The sequence below is a fragment of the Salvelinus alpinus genome, chromosome 3 (assembly GCF_045679555.1).
Source record: "Salvelinus alpinus chromosome 3, SLU_Salpinus.1, whole genome shotgun sequence".
Lineage (NCBI taxonomy): Eukaryota > Metazoa > Chordata > Actinopteri > Salmoniformes > Salmonidae > Salvelinus > Salvelinus alpinus.
The window spans coordinates 101,547,493-101,567,200 of NC_092088.1; the positions used below are offsets into that span (position 1 = coordinate 101,547,493).

Sequence of the window (19,708 nt, forward strand, 5' to 3'; positions counted from 1 at the left end):
TTGTATATTAGTGGACACATCCTCCAAACCCTCTGAGATGTGGTGTTTAACATCTAGTCACCTGAATGTTGTATATTAGTGGACACATCCTCCAAACCCTCTGAGATGTGGTGTTTAACATCTAGTCACCTGAATGTTGTATATTAGTGGACACATCCTCCAAACCCCCTGAGATGTGGTGTTTACCATCTAGTCACCTGAATGTTGTATATTAGTGGACACATCCTCCAAACCCCCTGAGATGTGGTGTTTAACATCTAGTCACCTGAATGTTGTATATTAGTGGACACATCCTCCAAACCCCCTGAGATGTGGTGTTTACCATCTAGTCACCTGAATGTTGTATATTAGTGGACACATCCTCCAAACCCCCTGAGATGTGGTGTTTACCATCTAGTCACCTGAATGTTGTATATTAGTGGACACATCCTCCAAACCCCCTGAGATGTGGTGTTTACCATCTAGTCACCTGAATGTTGTATATTAGTGGACACATCCTCCAAACCCCCTGAGATGTGGTGTTTACCATCTAGTCACCTGAATGTTGTATATTAGTGGACACATCCTCCAAACCCCCTGAGATGTGGTGTTTACCATCTAGTCACCTGAATGTTGTATATTAGTGGACACAACCTCCAAACCCCCTGAGATGTGGTGTTTAACATCTAGTCACCTGAATGTTGTATATTAGTGGACACATCCTCCAAACCCCCTGAGATGTGGTGTTCACCATCTAGTCACCTGAATGTTGTATATTAGTGGACACATCCTCCAAACCCCCCTGAGATGTGGTGTTTAACATCTAGTCACCTGAATGTTGTATATTAGTGGACACATCCTCCAAACCCCCTGAGATGTGGTGTCCATCAACTAGTCACCTGAATGTTGTATATTAGTGGACACATCCTCCAAACCCCCTGAGATGTGGTGTTTAACATCTAGTCACCTGAATGTTGTATATTAGTGGACACATCCTCCAAACCCCCTGAGATGTGGTGTTTAACATCTAGTCACCTGAATGTTGTATATTAGTGGACACATCCTCCAAACCCCCTGAGATGTGGTGTTCACCATCTAGTCACCTGAATGTTGTATATTAGTGGACACATCCTCCAAACCCTCTGAGATGTGGTGTTTAACATCTAGTCACCTGAATGTTGTATATTAGTGGACACATCCTCCAAACCCTCTGAGATGTGGTGTTCACCATCTAGTCACCTGAATGTTGTATATTAGTGGACACATCCTCCAAACCCCCTGAGATGTGGTGTTTAACATCTAGTCACCTGAATGTTGTATATTAGTGGACACATCCTCCAAACCCCCTGAGATGTGGTGTTTAACATCTAGTCACCTGAATGTTGTATATTAGTGGACACATCCTCCAAACCCCCTGAGATGTGGTGTTTAACATCTAGTCACCTGAATGTTGTATATTAGTGGACACATCCTCCAAACCCCCCTGAGATGTGGTGTTTAACATCTAGTCACCTGAATGTTGTATATTAGTGGACACATCCTCCAAACCCCCTGAGATGTGGTGTTTAACATCTAGTCACCTGAATGTTGTATATTAGTGGACACATCCTCCAAACCCCCTGAGATGTGGTGTTCACCATCTAGTCACCTGAATGTTGTATATTAGTGGACACATCCTCCAAACCCCCTGAGATGTGGTGTTTAACATCTAGTCACCTGAATGTTGTATATTAGTGGACACATCCTCCAAACCCCCTGAGATGTGGTGTTTAACATCTAGTCACCTGAATGTTGTATATTAGTGGACACATCCTCCAAACCCCCTGAGATGTGGTGTTTAACATCTAGTCACCTGAATGTTGTATATTAGTGGACACATCCTCCAAACCCCCCTGAGATGTGGTGTTCACCATCTAGTCACCTGAATGTTGTATATTAGTGGACACATCCTCCAAACCCCCTGAGATGTGGTGTTTAACATCTAGTCACCTGAATGTTGTATATTAGTGGACACATCCTCCAAACCCCCCTGAGATGTGGTGTTCACCATCTAGTCACCTGAATGTTGTATATTAGTGGACACATCCTCCAAACCCCCTGAGATGTGGTGTTTAACATCTAGTCACCTGAATGTTGTATATTAGTGGACACATCCTCCAAACCCTCTGAGATGTGGTGTTTAACATCTAGTCACCTGAATGTTGTATATTAGTGGACACATCCTCCAAACCCTCTGAGATGTGGTGTTTAACATCTAGTCACCTGAATGTTGTATATTAGTGGACACATCCTCCAAACCCCCTGAGATGTGGTGTTTAACATCTAGTCACCTGAATGTTGTATATTAGTGGACACATCCTCCAAACCCTCTGAGATGTGGTGTTCACCATCTAGTCACCTGAATGTTGTATATTAGTGGACACATCCTCCAAACCCCCTGAGATGTGGTGTTTAACATCTAGTCACCTGAATGTTGTATATTAGTGGACACATCCTCCAAACCCCCTGAGATGTGGTGTTTAACATCTAGTCACCTGAATGTTGTATATTAGTGGACACATCCTCCAAACCCCCTGAGATGTGGTGTTTAACATCTAGTCACCTGAATGTTGTATATTAGTGGTCACATCCTCCAAACCCTCTGAGATGTGGTGTTTACCATCTAGTCACCTGAATGTTGTATATTAGTGGACACATCCTCCAAACCCCCTGAGATGTGGTGTTTACCATCTAGTCACCTGAATGTTGTATATTAGTGGACACATCCTCCAAACCCCCTGAGATGTGGTGTTTAACATCTAGTCACCTGAATGTTGTATATTAGTGGACACATCCTCCAAACCCCCTGAGATGTGGTGTTTAACATCTAGTCACCTGAATGTTGTATATTAGTGGACACATCCTCCAAACCCCCTGAGATGTGGTGTTCACCATCTAGTCACCTGAATGTTGTATATTAGTGGACACATCCTCCAAACCCCCTGAGATGTGGTGTTTAACATCTAGTCACCTGAATGTTGTATATTAGTGGACACATCCTCCAAACCCCCTGAGATGTGGTGTTTAACATCTAGTCACCTGAATGTTGTATATTAGTGGTCACATCCTCCAAACCCCCTGAGATGTGGTGTTTACCATCTAGTCACCTGAATGTTGTATATTAGTGGACACATCCTCCAAACCCCCTGAGATGTGGTGTTTACCATCTAGTCACCTGAATGTTGTATATTAGTGGACACATCCTCCAAACCCCCTGAGATGTGGTGTTTAACATCTAGTCACCTGAATGTTGTATATTAGTGGACACATCCTCCAAACCCCCTGAGATGTGGTGTTTAACATCTAGTCACCTGAATGTTGTATATTAGTGGACACATCCTCCAAACCCTCTGAGATGTGGTGTTTAACATCTAGTCACCTGAATGTTGTATATTAGTGGACACATCCTCCAAACCCCCTGAGATGTGGTGTTTAACATCTAGTCACCTGAATGTTGTATATTAGTGGACACATCCTCCAAACCCCCTGAGATGTGGTGTTTAACATCTAGTCACCTGAATGTTGTATATTAGTGGACACATCCTCCAAACCCCCTGAGATGTGGTGTTTAACATCTAGTCACCTGAATGTTGTATATTAGTGGACACATCCTCCAAACCCCCTGAGATGTGGTGTTTAACATCTAGTCACCTGAATGTTGTATATTAGTGGACACATCCTCCAAACCCCCTGAGATGTGGTGTTTAACATCTAGTCACCTGAATGTTGTATATTAGTGGACACATCCTCCAAACCCCCTGAGATGTGGTGTTCACCATCTAGTCACCTGAATGTTGTATATTAGTGGACACATCCTCCAAACCCTCTGAGATGTGGTGTTTAACATCTAGTCACCTGAATGTTGTATATTAGTGGACACATCCTCCAAACCCTCTGAGATGTGGTGTTTAACATCTAGTCACCTGAATGTTGTATATTAGTGGACACATCCTCCAAACCCTCTGAGATGTGGTGTTTAACATCTAGTCACCTGAATGTTGTATATTAGTGGACACATCCTCCAAACCCCCTGAGATGTGGTGTTTAACATCTAGTCACCTGAATGTTGTATATTAGTGGACACATCCTCCAAACCCTCTGAGATGTGGTGTTTAACATCTAGTCACCTGAATGTTGTATATTAGTGGACACATCCTCCAAACCCTCTGAGATGTGGTGTTTAACATCTAGTCACCTGAATGTTGTATATTAGTGGACACATCCTCCAAACCCTCTGAGATGTGGTGTTTAACATCTAGTCACCTGAATGTTGTATATTAGTGGACACATCCTCCAAACCCCCTGAGATGTGGTGTTTAACATCTAGTCACCTGAATGTTGTATATTAGTGGACACATCCTCCAAACCCCCTGAGATGTGGTGTTTAACATCTAGTCACCTGAATGTTGTATATTAGTGGACACATCCTCCAAACCCTCTGAGATGTGGTGTTTAACATCTAGTCACCTGAATGTTGTATATTAGTGGACACATCCTCCAAACCCTCTGAGATGTGGTGTTTAACATCTAGTCACCTGAATGTTGTATATTAGTGGACACATCCTCCAAACCCTCTGAGATGTGGTGTTTAACATCTAGTCACCTGAATGTTGTATATTAGTGGACACATCCTCCAAACCCCCTGAGATGTGGTGTTTAACATCTAGTCACCTGAATGTTGTATATTAGTGGACACATCCTCCAAACCCCCTGAGATGTGGTGTTTAACATCTAGTCACCTGAATGTTGTATATTAGTGGACACATCCTCCAAACCCTCTGAGATGTGGTGTTTACCATCTAGTCACCTGAATGTTGTATATTAGTGGACACATCCTCCAAACCCTCTGAGATGTGGTGTTCACCATCTAGTCACCTGAATGTTGTATATTAGTGGTCACATCCTCCAAACCCCCTGAGATGTGGTGTTTAACATCTAGTCACCTGAATGTTGTATATTAGTGGTCACATCCTCCAAACCCTCTGAGATGTGGTGTTTACCATCTAGTCACCTGAATGTTGTATATTAGTGGTCACATCCTCCAAACCCCCTGAGATGTGGTGTTTAACATCTAGTCACCTGAATGTTGTATATTAGTGGACACATCCTCCAAACCCCCTGAGATGTGGTGTTTAACATCTAGTCACCTGAATGTTGTATATTAGTGGACACATCCTCCAAACCCTCTGAGATGTGGTGTTTACCATCTAGTCACCTGAATGTTGTATATTAGTGGACACATCCTCCAAACCCTCTGAGATGTGGTGTTCAACATCTAGTCACCTGAATGTTGTATATTAGTGGACACATCCTCCAAACCCCCTGAGATGTGGTGTTTAACATCTAGTCACCTGAATGTTGTATATTAGTGGACACATCCTCCAAACCCCCTGAGATGTGGTGTTTAACATCTAGTCACCTGAATGTTGTATATTAGTGGACACATCCTCCAAACCCTCTGAGATGTGGTGTTCACCATCTAGTCACCTGAATGTTGTATATTAGTGGACACATCCTCCAAACCCCCTGAGATGTGGTGTTTAACATCTAGTCACCTGAATGTTGTATATTAGTGGACACATCCTCCAAACCCCCTGAGATGTGGTGTTTAACATCTAGTCACCTGAATGTTGTATATTAGTGGACACATCCTCCAAACCCCCTGAGATGTGGTGTTCACCATCTAGTCACCTGAATGTTGTATATTAGTGGACACATCCTCCAAACCCCCTGAGATGTGGTGTTTAACATCTAGTCACCTGAATGTTGTATATTAGTGGACACATCCTCCAAACCCCCTGAGATGTGGTGTTTAACATCTAGTCACCTGAATGTTGTATATTAGTGGACACATCCTCCAAACCCCCTGAGATGTGGTGTTTAACATCTAGTCACCTGAATGTTGTATATTAGTGGACACATCCTCCAAACCCCCTGAGATGTGGTGTCCACCATCTAGTCACCTGAATGTTGTATATTAGTGGGGACATCCTCCAAACCCTCTGAGATGTGGTGTTTAACATCTAGTCACCTGAATGTTGTATATTAGTGGACACATCCTCCAAACCCTCTGAGATGTGGTGTTCACCATCTAGTCACCTGAATGTTGTATATTAGTGGACACATCCTCCAAACCCCCTGAGATGTGGTGTTCACCATCTAGTCACCTGAATGTTGTATATTAGTGGACACATCCTCCAAACCCCCTGAGATGTGGTGTTTAACATCTAGTCACCTGAATGTTGTATATTAGTGGACACATCCTCCAAACCCCCTGAGATGTGGTGTTTAACATCTAGTCACCTGAATGTTGTATATTAGTGGACACATCCTCCAAACCCTCTGAGATGTGGTGTTCACCATCTAGTCACCTGAATGTTGTATATTAGTGGTCACATCCTCCAAACCCTCTGAGATGTGGTGTTTAACATCTAGTCACCTGAATGTTGTATATTAGTGGACACATCCTCCAAACCCCCTGAGATGTGGTGTTTAACATCTAGTCACCTGAATGTTGTATATTAGTGGACACATCCTCCAAACCCCCTGAGATGTGGTGTTCACCATCTAGTCACCTGAATGTTGTATATTAGTGGACACATCCTCCAAACCCCCTGAGATGTGGTGTTTAACATCTAGTCACCTGAATGTTGTATATTAGTGGACACATCCTCCAAACCCCCTGAGATGTGGTGTTCACCATCTAGTCACCTGAATGTTGTATATTAGTGGACACATCCTCCAAACCCTCTGAGATGTGGTGTTTACCATCTAGTCACCTGAATGTTGTATATTAGTGGACACATCCTCCAAACCCCCTGAGATGTGGTGTTCACCATCTAGTCACCTGAATGTTGTATATTAGTGGACACATCCTCCAAACCCTCTGAGATGTGGTGTTTAACATCTAGTCACCTGAATGTTGTATATTAGTGGACACATCCTCCAAACCCCCTGAGATGTGGTGTTCACCATCTAGTCACCTGAATGTTGTATATTAGTGGACACATCCTCCAAACCCTCTGAGATGTGGTGTTTAACATCTAGTCACCTGAATGTTGTATATTAGTGGACACATCCTCCAAACCCCCTGAGATGTAGTGTTTAACATCTAGTCACCTGAATGTTGTATATTAGTGGACACATCCTCCAAACCCTCTGAGATGTGGTGTTTAACATCTAGTCACCTGAATGTTGTATATTAGTGGACACATCCTCCAAACCCCTCTGAGATGTGGTGTTTAACATCTAGTCACCTGAATGTTGTATATTAGTGGACACATCCTCCAAACCCCCTGAGATGTGGTGTTCACCATCTAGTCACCTGAATGTTGTATATTAGTGGACACATCCTCCAAACCCCCTGAGATGTGGTGTTCACCATCTAGTCACCTGAATGTTGTATATTAGTGGACACATCCTCCAAACCCTCTGAGATGTGGTGTTCACCATCTAGTCACCTGAATGTTGTATATTAGTGGACACATCCTCCAAACCCCCTGAGATGTGGTGTTTAACATCTAGTCACCTGAATGTTGTATATTAGTGGACACATCCTCCAAACCCCCTGAGATGTGGTGTTTAACATCTAGTCACCTGAATGTTGTATATTAGTGGACACATCCTCCAAACCCTCTGAGATGTGGTGTTTAACATCTAGTCACCTGAATGTTGTATATTAGTGGACACATCCTCCAAACCCCCTGAGATGTGGTGTTCACCATCTAGTCACCTGAATGTTGTATATTAGTGGACACATCCTCCAAACCCCCTGAGATGTGGTGTTTAACATCTAGTCACCTGAATGTTGTATATTAGTGGACACATCCTCCAAACCCTCTGAGATGTGGTGTTTAACATCTAGTCACCTGAATGTTGTATATTAGTGGACACATCCTCCAAACCCCCTGAGATGTGGTGTTTAACATCTAGTCACCTGAATGTTGTATATTAGTGGACACATCCTCCAAACCCTCTGAGATGTGGTGTTCACCATCTAGTCACCTGAATGTTGTATATTAGTGGACACATCCTCCAAACCCCCTGAGATGTGGTGTTTAACATCTAGTCACCTGAATGTTGTATATTAGTGGACACATCCTCCAAACCCCCTGAGATGTGGTGTTTAACATCTAGTCACCTGAATGTTGTATATTAGTGGTCACATCCTCCAAACCCCCTGAGATGTGGTGTTTACCATCTAGTCACCTGAATGTTGTATATTAGTGGACACATCCTCCAAACCCCCTGAGATGTGGTGTTTACCATCTAGTCACCTGAATGTTGTATATTAGTGGACACATCCTCCAAACCCCCTGAGATGTGGTGTTTAACATCTAGTCACCTGAATGTTGTATATTAGTGGACACATCCTCCAAACCCCCTGAGATGTGGTGTTTAACATCTAGTCACCTGAATGTTGTATATTAGTGGACACATCCTCCAAACCCTCTGAGATGTGGTGTTTAACATCTAGTCACCTGAATGTTGTATATTAGTGGACACATCCTCCAAACCCCCTGAGATGTGGTGTTTAACATCTAGTCACCTGAATGTTGTATATTAGTGGACACATCCTCCAAACCCCCCTGAGATGTGGTGTTTAACATCTAGTCACCTGAATGTTGTATATTAGTGGACACATCCTCCAAACCCCCTGAGATGTGGTGTTTAACATCTAGTCACCTGAATGTTGTATATTAGTGGACACATCCTCCAAACCCCCTGAGATGTGGTGTTCACCATCTAGTCACCTGAATGTTGTATATTAGTGGACACATCCTCCAAACCCCCTGAGATGTGGTGTTTAACATCTAGTCACCTGAATGTTGTATATTAGTGGACACATCCTCCAAACCCCCTGAGATGTGGTGTTTACCATCTAGTCACCTGAATGTTGTATATTAGTGGACACATCCTCCAAACCCCCTGAGATGTGGTGTTTAACATCTAGTCACCTGAATGTTGTATATTAGTGGACACATCCTCCAAACCCTCTGAGATGTGGTGTTTACCATCTAGTCACCTGAATGTTGTATATTAGTGGACACATCCTCCAAACCCTCTGAGATGTGGTGTTTAACATCTAGTCACCTGAATGTTGTATATTAGTGGACACATCCTCCAAACCCCCTGAGATGTGGTGTTTAACATCTAGTCACCTGAATGTTGTATATTAGTGGACACATCCTCCAAACCCTCTGAGATGTGGTGTTTACCATCTAGTCACCTGAATGTTGTATATTAGTGGACACATCCTCCAAACCCTCTGAGATGTGGTGTTTAACATCTAGTCACCTGAATGTTGTATATTAGTGGACACATCCTCCAAACCCTCTGAGATGTGGTGTTTACCATCTAGTCACCTGAATGTTGTATATTAGTGGACACATCCTCCAAACCCCCTGAGATGTGGTGTTTAACATCTAGTCACCTGAATGTTTGAGGGGATTTCACGGGTCTGACATTCACATCTTTCAACTTGTCATAAATGTCAGTGGTTTGGCTACATTTCAGACAGAAGCTTGGTAGACCCATATACAGGGGACTAGAGGGGCCCAGCAGGCCTCCCAGTCATAGACAGGGGACTAGAGGGGCCCAGCAGGCCTCCCAGTCTTAGACAGGGGACTAGAGGGGCCCAACAGGCCTCCCAGTCTTAGACAGGGGACTAGAGGGGCCCAACAGGCCTCCCAGTCTTAGACAGGGGACTAGAGGGGCCCAGCAGGCCTCCCAGTCTTAGACAGGGGACTAGAGGGGCCCAGCAGGCCTCCCAGTCTTAGACAGGGGACTAGAGGGGCCCAACAGGCCTCCCAGTCTTAGACAGGGGACTAGAGGGGCCCAGCAGGCCTCCCAGTCTTAGACAGGGGACTAGAGGGGCCCAGCAGGCCTCCCAGTCTCAGACAGGGGACTAGAGGGGCCCAGCAGGCCTCCCAGTCTTAGACAGGGGACTAGAGGGGCCCAGCAGGCCTCCCAGTCTCAGACAGGGGACTAGAGGGGCCCAGCAGGCCTCCCAGTCTTAGACAATAGACAGAGATTTGACCTGATGGTAGACCCATAGACAGGGGACTAGAGGGGCCCAGCAGGCCTCCCAGTCTTAGACAATAGACAGAGATTTGACCTGATGGTAGACCCATAGACAGGGGACTAGAGGGGCCCAACAGGTCTCCCAGTCTTAGACAATAGACAGAGGTTTGACCTGATGGTAGACCCATAGACAGGGGACTAGAGGGGCCCAGCAGGCCTCCCAGTCTTAGACAATAGACAGAGATTTGACCTGATGGTAGACCCATAGACAGGGGACTAGAGGGGCCCAACAGGTCTCCCAGTCTTAGACAATAGACAGAGGTTTGACCTGATGGTAGACCCATAGACAGGGGACTAGAGGGGCCCAGCAGGCCTCCCAGTCTTAGACAATAGACAGAGATTTGACCTGATGGTAGACCCATAGACAGGGGACTAGAGGGGCCCAGCAGGCCTCCCAGTCTTAGACAATAGACAGAGATTTGACCTGATGGTAGACCCATAGACAGGGGACTAGAGGGGCCCAAAAGGCCTCCCAGTCTTAGACAGGGGACTAGAGGGGCCCAGCAGGCCTCCCAGTCTCAGACAGGGGACTAGAGGGGACCAAAAGGCCTCCCAGTCTTAGACAGGGGACTAGAGGGGCCCAGCGGGCCTCCCAGTCTCAGACAGGGGACTAGAGGGGCCCAGCAGGCCTCACAGTCTTAGACAATAGACAGAGATTTGACCTGATGGTAGACCCATAGACAGGGGACTAGAGGGGCCCAGCAGGCCTCCCAGTCTTAGACAATAGACAGAGATTTGACCTGATGGTAGACCCATAGACAGGGGACTAGAGGGGCCCAACAGGTCTCCCAGTCTTAGACAATAGACAGAGGTTTGACCTGATGGTAGACCCATAGACAGGGGACTAGAGGGGCCCAGCAGGCCTCCCAGTCTTAGACAATAGACAGAGATTTGACCTGATGGTAGACCCATAGACAGGGGACTAGAGGGGCCCAGTAGACCTCCCAGTCTTAGACAATAGACCAGGTAACCAGGTCTCTACTAAACAGAGACTATATGTATCTGTCACGCTGGTAACCAGGTCTCTACTAAACAGAGACTATATGTATCTGTCACGCTGGTAACCAGGTCTCTACTAAACAGAGAGACTATATGTATCTGTCACCCTGGTAACCAGGTCTCTACTAAACAGAGAGACTATATGTATCTGTCACGCTGGTAACTAGGTCTCTACTAAACAGAGACTATATGTATCTGTCACCCTGGTAACCAGGTCTCTACTAAACAGAGAGACTATATGTATCTGTCACCCTGGTAACCAGGTCTCTACTAAACAGAGAGACTATATGTATCTGTCACGCTGGTAACCAGGTCTCTACTAAACAGAGACTATATGTATCTGTCACCCTGGTAACCAGGTCTCTACTAAACAGAGACTATATGTATCTGTCACCCTGGTAACCAGGTCTCTACTAAACAGAGACTATATGCATCTGTCAACCTGGTAACCAGGTCTCTACTAAACAGAGACTATATGTATCTGTCACGCTGGTAACCAGGTCTCTACTAAACAGAGAGACTATATGTATCTGTCACCCTGGTAACCAGGTCTCTACTAAACAGAGAGACTATATGTATCTGTCACCCTGGTAACCAGGTCTCTTCTAAACAGAGAGACTATATGTATCTGTCACCCTGGTAACCAGGTCTCTACTAAACAGAGAGACTATATGCATCTGTCACGCTGGTAACCAGGTCTCTACTAAACAGAGAGACTATATGCATCTGTCACCCTGGTAACCAGGTCTCTACTAAACAGAGAGACTATATGTATCTGTCACCCTGGTAACCAGGTCTCTACTAAACAGTGACTATATGTATCTGTCACCCTGGTAACCAGGTCTCTACTAAACAGCAGTGACTGACCAGAAAGAGGAAGGTGTTTTTTTACATTGGGTGTAGTGTGGGCTGGTGTTACTATTTTCATGTGGGCCTGAAACGTGAAAACATATACTGTGTGTGTGTGTGTGTGTGTGTGTGTGTGTGTGTGTGAGACGTAATACTCCCACACTGACACAGCATGAGGCCCTCACTGACAGCGTAGTCTGATAAGGTTAGAGAACGTCAGGCAGACCGGTCCAGGTAGGTAGGAGACTGAAACAAGAGGTCTACTTCAGCCTAATGAAGAGTCTCTACAGGAAGTCATCACATTGACAGAACCGTATCAAACAGGTGTTGACACAATGAAGGTGAACGTTCAGTTTTAAAAAAGGACACAACTTTGTATAAAAGGTGAATATTGAAAAAGCTCTGACTGATATGACTGATATGGACACTGAGTGGACAAAACATTAGGAACACCTTCCTGATATTGATATGTATTCTATGACTGATATGACTGTGATATGGACACTGAGTGGACAAAACATTAGGAACACCTTCCTGATATTGATATGTATTCTATGACTGATATGACTGTGATATGGACACTGAGTGGACAAAACATTAGGAACACCTTCCTGATATTGATATGTATTCTATGACTGATATGACTGTGATATGGACACTGAGTGGACAAAACATTAGGAACACCTTCCTGATATTGATATGTATTCTATGACTGATATGACTGTGATATGGACACTGAGTGGACAAAACATTAGGAACACCTTCCTGATATTGATATGTATTCTATGACTGATATGACTGTGATATGGACACTGAGTGGACAAAACATTAGGAACACCTTCCTGATATTGATATGTATTCTATGACTGATATGACTGTGATATGGACACTGAGTGGACAAAACATTAGGAACACCTTCCTGATATTGATATGTATTCTATGACTGATATGACTGTGATATGGACACTGAGTGGACAAAACATTAGGAACACCTTCCTGATATTGATATGTATTCTATGACTGATATGACTGTGATATGGACACTGAGTGGACAAAACATTAGGAACACCTTCCTGATATTGATATGTATTCTATGACTGATATGACTGTGATATGGACACTGAGTGGACAAAACATTAGGAACACCTTCCTGATATTGATATGTATTCTATGACTGATATGCATTCTATGACTGATATGTATTCTATGACTGATATGCATTCTATGACTGATATGCATTCTATGACTGTGATATGCATTCTATGCATTCTCTGACTGATATGCATTCTATGCATTCTATGACTGATCTGCATTCCATGACTGATCTGCATTCCATGACTGATCTGCATTCCATGACTGATCTGCATTCCATGACTGATCTGCATTCCATGACTGATCTGCATTCCATGACTGATCTGCATTCCATGACTGATCTGCATTCCATGACTGATCTGCATTCCATGACTGATCTGCATTCCATGACTGATCTGCATTCCATGACTGATCTGCATTCCATGACTGATCTGCATTCCATGACTGATCTGCATTCCATGACTGATCTGCATTCCATGACTGATATGCATTCCATGACTGATATGCATTCCATGACTGATATGCATTCTATGACTGATATGCATTCTATGACTGATATGCATTCCATGACTGATATGCATTCTATGACTGATATGCATTCCATGACTGATATGCATTCTATCACTGATTTGCATTCCATGACTGATCTGCATTCTCTGTCTGATCTGCATTCTATGACTGATATGACTGATCTGCATTCTCTGACTGATCTGCATTCTCTGACTGATCTGCATTCTCTGACTGATCTGCATTCTCTGACTGATCTGCATTCTCTGACTGATCTGCATTCTCTGACTGATCTGCATTCTCTGACTGATCTGCATTCCATGACTGATCTGCATTCCATGACTGATCTGCATTCCATGACTGATCTGCATTCCATGACTGATCTGCATTCCATGACTGATCTGCATTCCATGACTGATCTGCATTCTATGACTGATCTGCATTCCATGACTGATCTGCATTCTCTGACTGATCTGCATTCTATGACTGATCTGCATTCTATGACTGATCTGCATTCCATGACTGATCTGCATTCCATGACTGATCTGCATTCCATGACTGATCTGCATTCCATGACTGATATGCATTCTATGACTGATATGCATTCCATGACTGATATGCATTCCATGACTGATATGCATTCCATGACTGATATGCATTCCATGACTGATATGCATTCCATGACTGATATGCATTCTATGACTGATTTGCATTCTATGCATTCTATGACTGATATGCATTCTATGCATTCTATGCATGATATGCATTCTATGACTGATATGCATTCTATGACTGATATGCATTCTATGCATTCTATGACTGATATGCATTCTATGACTGATATGCATTCTATGCATTCTATGACTGATATGCATTCTATGACTGATATGACTGATATGCATTCTATGACTGATATGCATTCTATGATATGTGGTTGTTTATCTAACTTAGACACGCTGAGGTCAAGTCCTCCCTACAGGAAGGGACACGGTGAGGTCAAGTCCTCCCTACAGGAAGGGACACGCTGAGGTCAAGTCCTCCCTACAGGAAGGGACACGGTGAGGTCAAGTCCTCCCTACAGGAAGGGACACGCTGAGGTCAAGTCCTCCCTACAGGAAGGGACACGCTGAGGTCAAGTCCTCCCTACAGGAAGGGACACGCTGAGGTCAAGTCCTCCCTACAGGAAGGGACACGCTGAGGTCAAGTCCTCCCTGCAGGAAGGGAACTAGACATTCTATAACAGCAGAAACAATGCCAGACTATATGGGAACCGGTGTTTTACTGTCGACAGCCATTCATGGTTTAACCACCTCCCCACTTCCTCAATCTACCTGAGACTATAATAATAGAGAACCTTGATAAAGGGTAAGACACACAGCCGACAACGGGCCCCTTTAGACTACTAATAGTAGCCTGTACTAGCTTATGTAGCCTGTACTAGCTTATGTAGCCTGTACTAGCTTATGTAGCCTGTACTAGCTTATGTAGCCTGTACCAGCTTATGTAGCCTGTACCAGCTTATGTAGCCTGTACTAGCTTATGTAGCCTGCACTAGCTTATGTAGCCTGCACTAGCTTATGTAGCCTGTACTAGCTTATGTAGCCTGTACTAGCTTATGTAGCCTGTACTAGCTTATGTAGCCTGCACTAGCTTATGTAGCCTGCACTAGCTTATGTAGCCTGTACTAGCTTATGTAGCCTGTACTAGCTTATGTAGCCTGTACCAGCTTATGTAGCCTGTACCAGCTTATGTAGCCTGTACTAGCTTATGTAGCCTGTACTAGCTTATGTAGCCTGTACTAGCTTATGTAGCCTGTACCAGCTTATGTAGCCTGCACTAGCTTATGTAGCCTGTACTAGCTTATGTGGCCTGTACCAGCTTATGTAGCCTGCACTAGCTTATGTAGCCTGCACTAGCTTATGTAGCCTGTACTAGCTTATGTAGCCTGCACTAGCTTATGTAGCCTGCACTAGCTTATGTAGCCTGTACTAGCTTATGTAGCCTGTACCAGCTTATGTAGCCTGTACTAGCTTATGTAGCCTGTACTAGCTTATGTAGCCTGCACTAGCTTATGTAGCCTGCACTAGCTTATGTAGCCTGTACTAGCTTATGTAGCCTGCACTAGCTTATGTAGCCTGTACTAGCTTATGTAGCCTGCACTAGCTTATGTAGCCTGTACCATCTTATGTAGCCTGCACTAGCTTATGTAGCCTGTACTAGCTTATGTAGCCTGCACTAGCTTATGTAGCCTGCACTATGCATTATGTAGCCTAGGCATAACAACGTTACTGTACTCTGTTTGTACATTGTCTATTACTGGCAGCACCTCTTCACCAAATCAAATTCCGGGTTAAATGTACTTGGAGAATAAACATGTGTTATACTTAATGCAAATTATTCCCAATAAACCAGAGTGAAAGTGAATATGGCCACTACAGTGAATGACTCCAGCCAGGCCAAAACCTAACTCAGTTACTGGCCTGATGGTGAGACAGGACGTCCGACAGCGGGCGGCCAAACCCCCGGTCATACCGCCCAAGAGATAGTGTGTCAATCAACACGGAGCTATTCAACTTCAAGACGCGCTATAAAAATGGATACATGTACAAATGTATCCATTCTGAGTTGTGTCCACACTTCGAAAAGTGAACTAAAAACAGACAACAGCCCTAAGGGCTCCTGTTGCCAGATTTACTTTGAATAAGTCACATAAACGATTTAGAGACGGGGAAAGAGTAGCCTGCAGTATTACAAACCAAAACACAAACACAGAAAACATTTGACGCACCACAATTACATCAAATCCATTCTGTACATCAATAACTTTAGCTCGTATGTTGAACCAAGTAACAATAAAACGCTACAAAGTTACAAACGCGTCCTGTAAAGTCCACGATTTTCAGGCCCTGACTACACAGGAAACAGTGTTGCAAACTAGGCGCGCCTCCGACCATTCCCGTGTTCACCGCAGTCCGCTCACAAAGACAGGGATTCCTCTCGCTTTGCCTTCATGCAAACTAGTTGGCAAAACCAGTTGCTGATAGCAGAACATTTTATCCAAGTTTTGCATTCCTAAATTCAGGCAAATGTGTTGCAAAAAAAAAAAAATCACGTCAGGCCTTTGGGAATATTGTGTGAATATCGGCGTGGCAGCGCTGTATCACAGGATAATCACAATTATTCCCAAACTTGTGTAATCGGATGCAAAGTAGCCACGACAAGCTAACCAGCGAGACTAGAGAGAGAGAGAGGAAACGTGCAAGTTTATTAGACTCACCAACTCCGTACTTTTCCTTTTTCGTAGGCACCCAGCGAGACATTATGAATTTAAAAACTCCCCCGTCTTGAGGTTGCGTTTGTTCAAGTAGTTCCAGATAAGACTGTTGAGTTTCTCTGTACTTTAGAGTTCTCAGTGTCGGTGAATAGAATCACGTCGAGCGGCCATTTTCCACCAGTGACAGTCAGCCTGGACAAGATGCTCCACAAGGGGGAGGAAAATTAACACAAAACACTTTTATCATGGTGAAGTATTGGAACTCGTTAGGCTAATAAACTGGAACTAGATTTTAATATAGATATAAATAGATACTGGGCCTATATACCAATATATTACTTGGAAGTAATCTGTGATTTTCCTAAAGGTAACTGTACAGAATGCTATGTAAAGGGTCTCAAAATAATTTCAGGACGCAGCTATTCATACAACACTGGTGGTTATATAAATTATAGACAAAGCTGTAATCTTCTGTTACTGTATCATACTGTATTATTCCTTCTCCCAAGTAAGCTTACTAGTATTTGTGTTTAATGGTTGGCCAATGAATTGAACTTTAAATATGAAAATATATCAACTAAGCACATAATGATGTGATATACAGTACCGTGCAAAAGTTTGGGGTTGCAACGGAAACTATGTCAACGCATGGCCTTTAAAAACGGACTCAGCGATGCGGCCTCAACAAGCGGTGTTGGGGGCCTCACCTCTCGCTTTGAACGAAATGATGTCACAGACGAGCTGTACCTCACCGCTAAAGCTTTGTCTTAGTTGAGCCAGATGGGCTGACAGTACTGGGAACAGAACACAGTGGAAACATGGTAAAACCTTCACTGACTTTCAAGTAAGTGTCCTTGTTTTTAAAAGAAAATTTTAAAAAATTGTCCATTAAAATAACATCAAATTGATCAGAAATACAGTGTAGACATTGTTAATGTTGTAAATGACTATTGTAGCTGGAAACGGCATATTTTTAATGGAATATCTGCATAGACGTACAGAGGTCCATTATCAGCAACCATCACTCCTGTGTTCCAATGGCACGTTGTGTTAGATAATCCAAGTTTATCATTTTAAAAGGCTAATTGACCATTAGAAAACCCTTTTTGCTATTATGTTAGCACAGCTGAAAACTGTTGTCTGGATTAAAGAAGCAATACAACTGCCCTTCTTTAGACTAGTTGAATATCTGGAGAACCAGCATTTTGTGAGTTCAATTACAGGCTCAATATGTCCAGAAACTGATAACTGGTTGATGATAATGGGCCTCTGTCTCTCTCTCTCTCTCTCTGTCTCTCTCTCTCTGTCTCTCTCTGTCTCTCTCTGTCTCTCTCGACAATACCATCTGGCACTCTCTGTCTCTGTCTCTCTCTCTCTCTCTCGACAATACCATCTGCCACACTCTGTCTCTGTCTCTCTCTGTCTCTCTCTGTCTCTCTCTCTCGACAATACCATCTGGCACTCTGTCTCTGTCTCTCTCTCTCTCTCTCGACAATACCATCTGGCACACTCTGTCTCTGTCTCTGTCTCTCTCTCTCTCGACAATACCATCTGGCACTCTGTCTCTGTCTCTCTCTCTCTCTCTCGACAATACCATCTGGCACACTCTGTCTCTGTCTCTCTCTGTCTCTGTCTCTCTCTCTCTCTCGACAATACCATCTGGCACACTCTGTCTCTGTCTCTCTCTGTCTCTCTCTCTCTCTCGACAATACCATCTGGCACACTCTGTCTCTGTCTCTCTCTGTCTCTCTCTCTCTCTCTCGACAATACCATCTGGCACACTCTGTCTCTGTCTCTCTCTGTCTCTCTCTCTCTCTCGACAATACCATCTGGCACACTCTGTCTCTGTCTCTCTCTGTCTCTCTCTCTCTCTCGACAATACCATCTGGCACACTCTGTCTCTGTCTCTCTCTCTCGACAATACCATCTGGCACACTAACAACAGTGGACTTCTACACACCTGTAGGCGAGGACGCCGTTTGGCAGAGCGTGGGAAAACAGTTGATCAGAACCAGGAAGTTACCTTGAATTTGAAATGTTTGTTAGACTGCAATAAATCTTAGTAAGTTAACACGACGACTCAGTGTGTTTCGTGTTTCCCGCCGAGTTGTAGTGAGCCTAAACCTGTAACAAATGCCCGATAAACGCTGAAAACAAACAGGCCTTGGGTTGTCTCTGTGCATAGGAGATGTAGGATCATTTACCGCCAGAATACAGACAGATAAACAAATGATAGATGGGTGTAACGATAGTCATTTTCTTCCTCCTCCTCCTCGGACGAGGAGAGGTGAGACGGATCGGACCAATACGCAGAGTGGTTAGTTTCCATAGTGATATTTAATATACAACAAAACAATATGCGATACAAAATAACAAAACTAACTACCGTGACAGTCCCGTGTGGCGAAACACTAACAAGGAACAAACACCCACCAAACACACGTGAAACCCCGGCTGCCTAAGTATGATTCTCAATCAGGGACAACGATTGACAGCTGCCTCTGATTGAGAATCATACCAGGCCTGAACACACAAAACCCCAACATAAAAATCACTCATCGACAACCCACCCAACTCACGCCCTGACCATACTAAATAAATACAAAAACAAGGGAAAACAGGTCAGGAACGTGACAACGGGTTATATACGGGAGGAACGAGTGTGGAATTATTGGAGGAGAAAAAGCACGTGTATAGGCTACTTAATATGTGAAGGTAAAAGAAGAGGGAAGAAGGGAAAAAGAGCTGTAAAAAGATGTGTTCAATGTAGCTGGACGCCAACGTGAAGCTCCCATGCATCCGGGCTAATCTTGGTAGTTCAAGGTCAACTGATTCTAGTCTTTCCCTCCACGTTCATTCTCTATGCGTGTCTGCAACCACCTCAGA

The 19,708-nt window shown here is 43.9% G+C and overlaps 1 protein-coding gene across 1 annotated transcript in view; it reads right to left on the minus strand.

Moving 5' to 3' along the window:
- Window positions 1–16,999, minus strand: part of dock1 (dedicator of cytokinesis 1) — an 800,130-nt gene extending 783,131 nt beyond the window's left edge. Inside the window, exon 1 of the mRNA XM_071394671.1 lies at window positions 16,826–16,999. Coding sequence (XP_071250772.1) covers window positions 16,826–16,868 — 43 coding nt within the window. The 5' untranslated portion in view covers window positions 16,869–16,999. The remainder of the gene's footprint in view (window positions 1–16,825) is intronic.
- Window positions 17,000–19,708: the final 2,709 nt, after the last annotated feature.